We start from the raw sequence: 12,001 nt of genomic DNA on the forward strand, positions 1-12,001 counted from the left end.
AGAAAAGAAGGCCGCTCTGTTTCTCAAACAGTGGAGTGGAGGAGTGGCCTAGTGGTTAGGGTGGTAGACTTTGGTCCTGGGGAACTGAGGAACTGAGTTCGATTCCCACTTCAGGCACAGGCAGCTCCTTGTAACTCTGGGTAAGTCACTTAACCCTCCATTGCCCCATATAAGCCGCATTGAGCCTGCCATGAGTGGGAAAGCGCGGGGTACAATTGTAACAAACAAAAAAAACGTAGTAGTTGAAAAGGTAAGGGAAAGAAGGTTAGCCTTCTCATGTTACAAGATGATTCAGAATGCAGGAGATAGGCAAAAATACATGGAAAAGCTAAGGGAAGCTGGAAAGATTGTTAGGAAAGTGAAGAGGCAAATGAAAGAAAAGATACTGATACAGTAAAATTGGGGGAGAAGACCTTTTTCAGCTATGAATGTGAGAGGAGAAAATGCCATAATAGCATTGTGAGGCTCAAAGCTGAGGAGAAAAATATGTAGAAGCTGATAAGGATAAAGCTGAACTGCTTAATAATTATTTCTGTTCTGTGTTCATGGATGAAAGGGGGAAGGACCACAGAAAACAAATGCAAATGAGGATTGATGTATGGTAGACCGGTACCTATTCACAGAAGACTATGTTCGTGAGGAGGTAGGTAAACTAAAAGTAGACAAAGCGATGGAGCCTGATGGAATACATCTAGGGGTACTTAAGGAACTCGGAGAAGTCCTGGCGGCTCCACTGTCTGACCTCTTCATTGCTTCCTTAGAGGCTGAAGTGGTCCTGGAGGACTGAAGAAAGGTGGATGTGGTCCCCCTGCACAAGAGCGGAAGCAAGGAGGAGGCTGGAAATTAAAGACCTGTCAGCCTAACCTCAGTGATGAGTAAACTAATGGAAATGCTTCTAAAGTGGAAAATTGTGAGGTTTCTGGAATCGAATGGACTGCAGGACCTGAGGCAGCATGGTTCACTAGAGGCAGGTCGTGTCAGACAAATCTGATTGATCTCTTCGACTGGGTGATCAAATAGTTGAATGTGGGAGGGGTGTTAGATGTGGTGTACTTAGATTTTAGGAAAGCCTTTGACACAGTTCTGTACAGGTGACATAAATAAATTGAGTGCCCTCGGTACGGGACCTAAAGTGACTGACAGGGTCAAAAACTGGTTAAGTGGGAGGAGACAGAGGGAAGTGGTAAATGGAGATTGCTCTGAGGAAAGGGACGTTATCAGTGGTGTGTCACAGGGATTGGTCCTCAGACCAGCTCTCTTTAACATCTTTGTGAGTGATTTTGCAGAAGGACTGCCTGGTAAGGTCTGTCTCTTTGTGGATAATACCAAATTCTGTAATAGGGTGAACACCCTGGAGGATGTGGATGGCATGAGGAAGAATCTGGCAAAGCTTGAAGAATTGTCCAAAAATTGGCAACTAAGATTTAATGCTAAGAAATGCAGGGTCATGCACTTGGGTTTTAAGAATCCAAGGGAATGGTATAATACAGGGGGTGAAGTGTATGAAAGAACGAGACTTGGGAGGGATTGTGTCTGATGACCTTAAAGTGGCCAAACATGTAGAAAAGGCAATGGTCAAATGCATATGTCTCTGCTGAGGCCCCATGTGGAGTACCACATGCAGTTCTGGAGACCATACCTAAGGAAAGATATAAACAGGATGGAGTCGGTCCAGAGGGTGGCTACTAAACTGGTAAGAAGTCTCTGTCATAAAACATATAAGGACAGGCTTATGAACCTCAACATGTATATATGCTGGAAGAGAGGAGGGAGAGAGGGGATATGATGGAGACGTTTAAATACCTCAGTAGCGTTAATGTATAGGAGAGCCTTTTTCAAATGGAAAAAAAAAAACTCTGGAATGAGAGGGCATAGGATGAAGTTAAGAGGAAATAGGCTTAGCAGGAATCTAAGAAAATACTCTTTCATGGAAATGATGGTGGATTCGTGGATTGGCCTCCCGGTGGAGGTTGTGGAGACAACGACTGTGTCAGAATTTTAAAAAGCGTGGGACAGGCACATGGATCCCTTAGGAAAAGGAGGAGTTAGTGGTTACTGAGGATGAGCAGACTGGATGGGCCATTTGGCCCATATCTGCTGTCTTGGCCCTTATCTGCCTGCCATCATGTGTCGATCCTACTTATTTTCAAAAGAGATCGCCGGCCATCTTCCGACACAAATCGGGAGATGGCCGGCCATCTCCTGAACCCGGCCAAATCGGTATAATCGAAAACCGATTTTGGCTTGCTCCAACTGCTTGCCGTCGCAGAGCCGGCCAAAGTTAAAGGGGGGCGTTTCAGCAGGGTATGGAAGGCGGGACAGGGGTGTGGTTATGAGATGGCCAGCTTCAGCCGATAATGGAAAAAAGGTGGCCGGCTCTGACGAGCATTTCGCCGGCTTCACTTGGTCCATTTATTTTTAGGACCAAGCCTCAAAAAAGAGCCCCAATTGACCAGATGATCACTGGAGGGAATCGGGGATCACCTCCCCTTACTCCCCCAGTGGTCACCAACCCCCACCCAACCCAAAAAATTTTTTTTAATTTTTTTTTCCAGCCTCAAATGTCATACCCAGCTTCCTGACAGCAGCTTGCAGATCCCTGGAGCAGTTTTTTGTAGGTGCAGTGCACTTCAGGCAGGTAGACCCAGGCCCATCCCCTGTTACACTTGTGGTGGTAAATGGGAGCCCTCCAAATCCCCCCTAAAACCCACTGTACCCACATGTAGGTGCCCCCCTTCACCCCTTAGGGCTATGGTAGTGGTGTAGAGTTGTGGAGAGTGGGTTTTGGGGGGATTTGGGGGGCTCAGCACCCAAAGTAAGGGAGCTATGGACTTGGGAGCAATTTTTGAAGTCCATTGCAGTGCCCCCTAGGGTGCCCGGTTGGTGTCCTGGCATGTGAGGGGGACCAGTGCACTACAAATGCTGGCTCCTCCCACGACCAAATACCTTGCATTTGGCCGGGTTTGAGATTGCCGGCATTAGTTTCCATTATCGCCAGAAACCAATGCCGGCCATCTCTAAAGCCAGCCCAAATGCTGAGATTTGGCTGGCTCCGGCCGTATTATCGAAACGAAAGATAGCCGGCTATCTTTTTTCTATAATACGGTCGGGGCGCCGCTTTACGGTGCCAGCCAAAGAGATGGCTGGCGCCGTTCGATTATACCCCTCGATGTTTCTAACTTCTCAAGAGAAACAGGCATTTGTTCATAATGCTGGAAATTTTAGAAGAGATTTATGAACATTTTGAAATCTTTTTTTCATTTGAATGGTGGGGCCTAGCTATGAGGCTCAATGAAAACAACAATGCTAGGACAATAAAGACTCAAAACATTGAGGCCTTAAAGACAATTAACTTGAAACTATATACAAAGTGGTTGTGAAGGTGTAGCCTGGAACAGAACAACAATGGGCCTAAGAGAGTAGAGTTGGATTCTGGATACCAAACAAATTCTGCAGGAGTGTCTGACCGAACTGGCTGTCACATTGGGTATCCTGCTTAAGGCAGTAGTGAGATGTGAATATGTGGACCAAAGACCATGTCGCAGCTTTGCAAATCTCCTCAATGGAGGCTGATCTCAAGTGGGCTACTGATGTAGCCATAGCACTGACATTATGAGCTGCGACATGATCCTCAAGAGTCAGCCCTGATTGGCATAAGTGAAGGAGATGCAATCTGCTAGCCAATTGGAAAATGGAAGAAGGATCCGAATGAAAATAATAAGAAACAGCACAAGGATTGGCAAGTCAAATGCAAAGCGCTGATAAGCAAGGTAGAGGGACTTTGAAAAAAAGATTGCACTGGAGGCAAAAACACATGGTAAAAAATTTTTTTAGGTATATTAAAAGCAAGAAGCCAGCAAAAGAATCATTTGGACCTCTAGATGATCGAGGGGTAAAAGGGGCACTCAGGGAAGTCAAAGCCATAGCGGAGAGATTAAATTAATTCTTTGCTTTGGTCTTCACTGAAAATAAAAATCACCAGCCAGGTTCTGTAGCTATGTATTACACAAGATGGCAGCGTAATAAAGCAAATCAGCTCAACAGCAATTAGCAGCATCATTTGTGATGTGTAGGCGAAACACAGCCAGTGGTGGGCATGTTTCTGTGTTTGTTTTTAACAAATAAACTTGAAGAAAATGAATTCTGTTTGATCTGCTGTGGTACCCACCACAGGGTGTACGCTGTCATATTTTAGTTCCATACACACAGGAAACATATCTAAATACTAATGATTTTGGTTGCCTAAGCTTAAGCCCTAATAATAACATGAAACAAAATAAATACAGCATTGTCTAGCCACTCATGATGATAATTTACAACCTTAGTCTTCACTCCCACTCTATTAGGTGCCTCTTTATGGAATTGCTCTCTACATGTCTTTTTTTATAGTTTGTTTTTGTGCTGCTTATGTATATAAATTGTAACCCATATAGTACACTTTCTGTGAGATATTACAGCATATAAATCTTAATAAATAAAATGAAAACATAACATTTGTTAGATGGAAGACAGAATTTTTGGCATGTAATTGGTTGTATTGGAACAGAAAGGCCAAGGCATTACGAATTTCACTTCAGAAATAAACAATTTATAGTTAGTACTGGTTGTTTAACAACATTAATAAGCATTAGTTCCTCTATTGTATTCTGCTCTTCATTGTTTTACTCTCTAATCTCAGAAATTACTGATCACTGCTGCTTTCTTCCCCCCTCCTCTGGCAAAGGTATACAAAATCCAGTCAGATCAAGACGATGTCAAGCAGCAATCTTTTTTTTAAAGGCAGTCGATTTCGATATTGGTAAGTGTAGTTACACATAAGGAAAGTTGGAAAATAAAATTTTCATTCTGTAAATTACCTTCCAAATTGTCTAGAGAATAGGTATCTTTTCAAAACGTTTTGACACAGGCACTAGCAGGAGTACTGGTTTAACGAGAAGAGAAGATGTTTTGCAAATGCATTGAAAGCCAAATGTGTTTCCCCTGATTGAGCAAAAGGTTTTTAGTTGCTGTTGGGGCTTAACCACTGCACAGAGCACTGGCTCTGATCAGTACAGCCATAGTATGACTGTATTGGGTTTTCACGAAGACAATGGGCTAACTTACATGAAACAGCAGTAATACAGCATTGGCTCCCTGAAAGGCTAGGGGTGACCTGCAAGGAGAGACCATGTTTAGCATCCAAACCTCATGAAATGATGTAATAAGCCATATGCTAAAATGGTGCACAAAGCTTCAGTTCACCACATTCGAGTGCATGTGCTGAAAATAGTATTTTATTCCTGAAGCAATAAACTATTGGCATGCAAACTGCATTAAAAAATGTGCCATGATAAAAAACAAAATAAAAAATCACTGGTGGCCAGTTGTATCCAGACTCCCTGACCCCCAGCCCCCAACCTGCAAAAATTGTTTATGCTTATGTTTATTGTTGCTTATTATACCACCTTAGTGCCAGGCAAAGCAAAGCAGTGTACAATAATGTAAGAAAAAATGCATGAAAAGAACTCCACCTTAAAACAGGAAAGGGAGGAGAGGGACAACAAATAGACAAAAATGGAAAAAAAATACAACAGAGAAAGTCATAAACAAATAACAGTGACATAATCAAATATTACGCTGATAGCCCAAGGGCCATGTGTCAGATATGGTGAGTTCCTGTGCCAAGCAGTGTGCTGCCGGGTGTGAAAAGACACGGACCCAGGTTCTGCTTGGCGGCTGAGCAACCCCGAAGTTCACCTGTGGTGACCACCGTTCCCCAAGGGTTGAGCCCCCAGGTGCGGGCGGCTGACAGGACTTATACTGAGAGGCCAGGAAAGGGGCGCCCAGAGAGACCAGCCAGAGGAGAGCAGAAAGAAGAAGTTCAGGAGCGGGTCACAACAGCGTGACAGGCAGTAGGCTTAGGAGTGTCTTGGGTCCAGGCAGGTATACAGGCAGGTAACTGACCCGGGAGTCACCAGGTCCAGGCAAGATACTCAGACAGGCAGTAGACAGGAGAGTAACCAGGCCAAGGCAGGATATCCAGGCAGGCAGCAGACAAGAGAGTAACCAGGTCCAGGCAGGATATCCAGGCAGCAGACAAGAGAGTAACCAGGTCCAGGCAGGCAGCAGACAAGAGAGTAACCAGGTCCAAGCAGGGTCTTACAGGCAGGCAGTAAACAGAAGAGTAATCCAGGTCCAAGCAGGGTCTTTACAGGCAGGCAGCAAACAGAAGCGTAATCCAGGTCCAAGCAGGGTCTTTACAGGCAGGCAGCAAACAGAAGAGTAATCCAGGTCCAAGCAGGGTCTTTACAGGCAGGCAGCAAACAGAAGAGTACGCTGAAGAGAAACGCTTATCCAAGTAGAAGCTGAAGCAATGAAGCAGAGGGAAAGCGTCCCAGAAATAGTGCAGGCTTTCTGATGTAGACAGGAACCAGCTGAAGAAGAGAGCTTCCATAGGTCAGGTAGGCAGAGAGAAAGTCATCACAGGTGCATGGTAGCAAGGCAATTAAAGAGCCTGGAAGCCAGGCAGAAAGAGCAGATCCAGGTGCATGAGAGCAAGGCAATCAAGGAGCCTGCAGCCGGAGAAGAAGTACACAGACATGGCTGAGCCAGTCAAGTGTGTTTGTTGCCAGGACCCTGTGCAGCCCAAGGACGCCACTTGCGTTGAGGTAGGGGACGTGACACCATGGACTCCCCCACTCCGTAAATATTCCCTGGTAGCGCAGAGAGCCCTGGAACCCCCAGCTCTATTCCCAACTCTGCAAACATTCCCTGGTACCAGTAAGATGTGGACCCCTATCAGGCCCTCTCTTCCCCCTTTTGGGTCTAGGGCACCCTCCTGGGCACCCCAGACCAGCCCCACCCCCTTTGATCTAGTCTAGGAAGGTATTAAGTGGTGTCCCAGTTCTCCTACTGTCATCCTGGAAAATGGTGCCTAAACCCCAGTAGTTCAGTGAGCTACAAAGCTAAGGGTCAGAATACCAATTGAGGGAAGCGCTCCTCAAATAACGGAGCGCTTCCTTCTTTGGAAGTTTGATCTTAAGTGGTGTATCTCAACATCTCACTGGGGGTCAGGCACTACCTTATTCCAAGATGGCAGCAGGAGGAGCAGGATGACAATGGATGCCTCGCCAGTCCAGTTAATTATTATTGGTTCACAAGGGACAGGGTACCTGGGTCAGGGAATCACGGTTGGGGTGTCTGAGCCTGGAGTTCACTGGAAGAGGGGAATCTTTATTTCTCCCTCTGAGTTCACTGGGGTAGAGGTTTTACTTTTGACTTTGACTCCCTTTCTGCGTAAGTGGGGATTTGCTCATACACTGACAGGAGACTAGGAGACACACAAAAGAAGCTACTAAGTAGTAAATTTAAAACAATCCAGAGAAAATATTTCTTCACTCAACATGTAATTAAATTCTGGAATTTGTTGCCAAAGAATGTGGTAAAAGCAGTTAGCTTGGCAGGGTTTAAAAAAGCTTTGGCTAATTTCCTAAAAGTCCAGGAGTCTGTAAATCATTACTAAGATGGACTTGGGAAAATCCACTGCTTATTTTTAGGATTAGCAGCATAAAATCTGTTTTACTGTTCTGGGATCTTGCCAGGTACTTATGACCTGGATTCGCCATTGTTGGAAACAGGATACTGGGCTTGATGGATCTTCGATCTGTCCCAGTATGGTAATGCTTATGGTCTCAGCAGTCTATTTTTGTTTTGTTTTAGTGGGAAAGTTGCAAAAGAGGTTGTTGAAGCAAGTTCCAAAATTGAGAGGGATCCACCCGAAGTGCATAGGTATGTAAGTAGCAATATCTAGTGTTTAACTTATTATTTCTTCCACATACCCAACTGGTGCTCATGGAAGTTTACAACATTATTAGAATTCATATACATATTGTAAGACACTTTTCAAAGTGTAAGTGAGCATCTGAGGCAATATGAGATGTGGAGGTGTATTTTCAAAGCACTTACATAGTTACATAGTAACCTATGGAACTTTATAAGTCTAAGTTCTTTGAAAATGAGCTCCAAAGTGACTTGTCTAAAGTCACAAGATTTGTCAGTGTGCCAGTCAGATTCTCACTGGTTACTATGCATTATCTGTACAGTGAGATATAAGCAGCAATCAAACATAGAGGGTCTAGTGTGCTTCCTCAATGATGCTGGCAGTTATGTGCCAAAGTTAGCATCTACCAGAATTTAAATAAAAAACATTATGGAGTGGATTCAGTAAATGGTGCTCAAAATTCAGCACTGAAGAAAACTGGCTTGGAACAGTATTCTATAACGGGCATAATGGGGTCAGCACTCTTTATAGAATAGCATGTTGTGCCGGGATCCGTGCTGAACTTTGGGCACAAGGAGTTACACCAACTGAAACCAGGTCTAAATCCCGATGCACAAGTTGGGCACAGATCCGCACTATTCTATAACACAGAGCATTTTAAGGGAACGCCCCCCCGACCCACCTATGCTTCTCTCATGGCCATACCCCCTTTGTAGATTCGTGCAGAATCACTTAGGCACTATTCTATAAACAGGCACGTAAGTGTGTTTTTGCATGAATCTGTTGTTTTTGCCCTGTTTCGGCACCTTGCATCCATTAGAACGCTTTTCTGCACTGAAGTAGCATCTATCGTTTGGCACCATGTATACAGTTCCCCTATATATGTATCTCTATTCTCTTAGCAACGTTAAATAACTAAACAACTCATCAGCAGTGAGATGGGTACCATCCTGCTTTTGTACTGAATGCCAGATATATGATTTATCTCTAAGTTGGTGAGAGGTCATATATGTGCATCAAGTATGAAGAGTTTCTGGCTCTCAGAGAATGAGTCCAATCTCTGGAGGCTACAATAGCAGATTTGGAGGAGATGAGGCAAATAGACTGATATATAGAGGAGACCTGCAGGGATACAATAGAGAATTCCCACTTCCAGTCTGTAGTAGTAGTCTGGCAACCTCTGTGCTACCTTTGAGGAGAAAGATCTCTTGAAAGGAGAGAATCACCTTGGTGAGGCAGGAAGTGATCCTGTAGTCAAGACCTGCCCTCCAAGGAATGCAATATCTTCTTGCACCAAGGATGTATTTCCAGGAAGGAAAGGTTAGAACAGCCATTTTATTTGGAGATTTGATCATTAGGCATGTAGATATCTGAGTGGCTGGGGGAGGGGGTAAGGATTTCTTGGTCACTTGCCTGTCTGATATGAAGATAGTTGACCTCATGCTTAGAACATAAGAACATAAGCGTTGCCATACTGGGACAGACCGAAAGTCCATCAAGGTCAGTATCATGTTTGCAACAGTGACCAATCCCAGAACAGTAAACAATTTTAGACAGTGCCGGGAAGGAGCAAGCTTACTTGGTATATGTGGATATCAAGGACATAGGAAAGTGTGGGAACAAGTTTCTAGAAGCAAGTTAGGCTCTTAGGTAGAAAGTTAACATTTGGAAACATCAGGTTAGATTTCTCAGAAATGCTTCCCAGTTCACACATAAGAATAAATAGGCAGGTAGAACTCTAAAGTCTCAATGTATGGATGAGACACAGGTGAGGAGAACATAAGCACAGCCATACTGGGTCAGACCAATGATCTATCTAGCCCAGTACCCTATTTCCAGCAGTGGCCAAGTTAGGTCACAAGTACCTGGCAGAAACCCAAATAGTGGCAACATTATATGCTACCAATCCCAGAGCAAGCAGTGGCTTCCTCATGTCTGTATCAATAGCAGCTTGTGGACTTTTCCTCCAGGAACTTGTCCAAACCTTTTTTAAATCCAGATACACTAACAGCTGTTACCACTTCCTCCGATAAATAGTTCCTGAGCTTAGCCATTTGTTGAGTGAAAAAATATTTCCTCCTTTTTATTTTAAATGTATTTCCATGTAACTTCCTTGAGTGTCCCCTAGTCTTTGTACTTTTTGAAAGAGTAAAAAACTGATTCACTTCTACTTGTTCTGCACCACTAAGGATTTTGTAGACCTCAATCATATCTGCCGTCAGCCATCTCTTTTCCAAGTTGAAGAGCCCTAACCTCTTCATCCTTTCCTCATATGGGAGGAGTTCCATCCCCTTTATCATTTTGGTTGCTCTTCTTTGAACCATTTCTAATTTCGCTATATCTTTTTTGAGATACGGCAACCAGAACTGAACGCAATAAGGTGAGATTGCACCATGGAGCGATACAGAGGCATTATAGTATTTGTGGTCTTATTCCTTTCCTAATAATTCTTAGCATCCTGTTTGCTTTTTTGGCTGCTGCCACACACTGGACAGAAGATTTCAGCGTATTGTCTACAATAACACCTAGATCTTTTTCTTGGGTGCTGACCCCCAAAGGTGAACCGTAGAATCAGGTAACTATGATTCGAATTATTCTTTCCAATGTGCATCACTTTGCATTTGCCCACGTTAAATTTCATCTGCCATTTGGATGTCCAGTCTTCCAATTTCCTAAGGTATTCCTGTAATTTTTCACAGTCCTCATGTGTTTTAACAACCTTGTATAGTTTTGTGTCATTTGGAAATTTAATCACGTCACTCGTCGTTCTGATTTCCAGATCATTTATAAATATGTTAACACCAATCCCAGTACAGATCCCTGTGGCACTCCACTATTCACTCTCCTCTATTGAGAGAGATGGCCATTTAACCCTACCCTCTGTTTTCTGTCCAATAACCAATTCCTAATCCACAGGACATTGCCTCCTATCCCACAACTTTTTAATTTTCTCAGGAGTCTCTCAAGGGGAGCTTTGCCAAAAGCTTTCTGAAAATCCAGATTCACTACATCAACTGGCTCGCCATTATGTAATTTATGTAATTATGTTCTTTATGTAATACCAATTGTATCTTTTACTCCGGAATGGCGAATGACATGACGGAACGTTGTAAGCCACATTGAGCCTGCAATTAGGTGGGAAAATGTGGGATACAAATGCAACAAATAAATAAAATAAATACATTATCCATATGTTTATTCACACCTTCAAAGAACTGATGCAAATTGGTGAGGCAAGACTTCCCTTGGCTGAAACCGATCTGATTCTGTCCCATTAAAATATGATTCCATCTGTTTCACGTAGAATGTTTATTCTGTTTGACTCAATTCCCTCTTTAACATATAGTGCAACCCCTCCTCCAATTTCACTGTGATATAATTTGTATCCTGTTAACTCTGTGTCCCATTGATAGTCCTCCCTCCACCAAGTCTCTGAAATGCCTATTATATTTATCTCATCATTTAGTGCTATATACTCCAACTCTCCCATCTTATTTTTTAGTCTTCTAGTATTTGTATACAGGCACTTTAAATTGTGTTTTTTCCTTGCATCTACAAAGAACAAGCTGCTTAGAAGTTGAAAGCGATAATGTGCATCCTTTCCGTGTCCTTAAACACACCTGGCTTTCTTTCACCATTGTTGAAACCTCTCTATTGGGATTCCTTATATGTCCTGTTTCAAAAGTATCCTTCATGGATACTCCACATTGAACCATGCACTCCTGGGTGACTACCAGTCTCCCCTCCCATTTCAGTTTAAAAACTGCTCTGTCTCCTTTTCAAATGTTAGCACCAGAAGCCTGGTTCCATCCCGGTTAGGTGGAGTTCATCCTTTCGGAACAGGTTCCCCCTTTCCCAGAATGTTGCCCAGTTCTTAACAAAATGTAAATCCCTCATCCCTGCACCATCGTCTCACTTACGCATTGCGATTTCAGAGTTCTGCCTGCCTCTTACGTCCTGCATGTGGAATAGGGAACATTTCTGAAAATGCTATCCTGGAGGATTTGAACTTCAGCTTTCTACCTAAGAGCCTAAATTTAGCTTCCAGAACCTTCCTCCCACATTTTCCTAAGTCATTGGTACCCACATGTACTAAGACAGCCAGCTCCTTCCCAGCACTATCTAAAATCCAATCTAGGGTGACGTAAGGTCTGCTGCCTTTGCACCAGGCAGGTAAGTGACCAGACAATTTTCACGTCCACCAGCCACCCAGCTAACTACATGCCTAATGATAGAATCAAC

The 12,001-nt window shown here is 43.6% G+C and overlaps 1 protein-coding gene across 2 annotated transcripts in view; it reads left to right on the forward strand.

Annotated features, from left to right (window-relative positions):
• Positions 1-12,001, forward strand: part of FRMD3 (FERM domain containing 3) — a 396,218-nt gene that overhangs the window by 358,531 nt on the left and 25,686 nt on the right. Inside the window, exons 11-12 of one of the 2 annotated variants that reach the window (XM_030193696.1) lie at positions 4,724-4,798; positions 7,699-7,767. In XM_030193696.1, coding sequence (XP_030049556.1) covers positions 4,724-4,798; positions 7,699-7,767 — 144 coding nt within the window. The remainder of the gene's footprint in view (positions 1-4,723; positions 4,799-7,698; positions 7,768-12,001) is intronic. The other variant, XM_030193697.1, reaches the window with a different exon arrangement.

This window comes from Microcaecilia unicolor, chromosome 2, assembly GCF_901765095.1.
Source record: "Microcaecilia unicolor chromosome 2, aMicUni1.1, whole genome shotgun sequence".
NCBI classification, from domain to species: domain Eukaryota; kingdom Metazoa; phylum Chordata; class Amphibia; order Gymnophiona; family Siphonopidae; genus Microcaecilia; species Microcaecilia unicolor.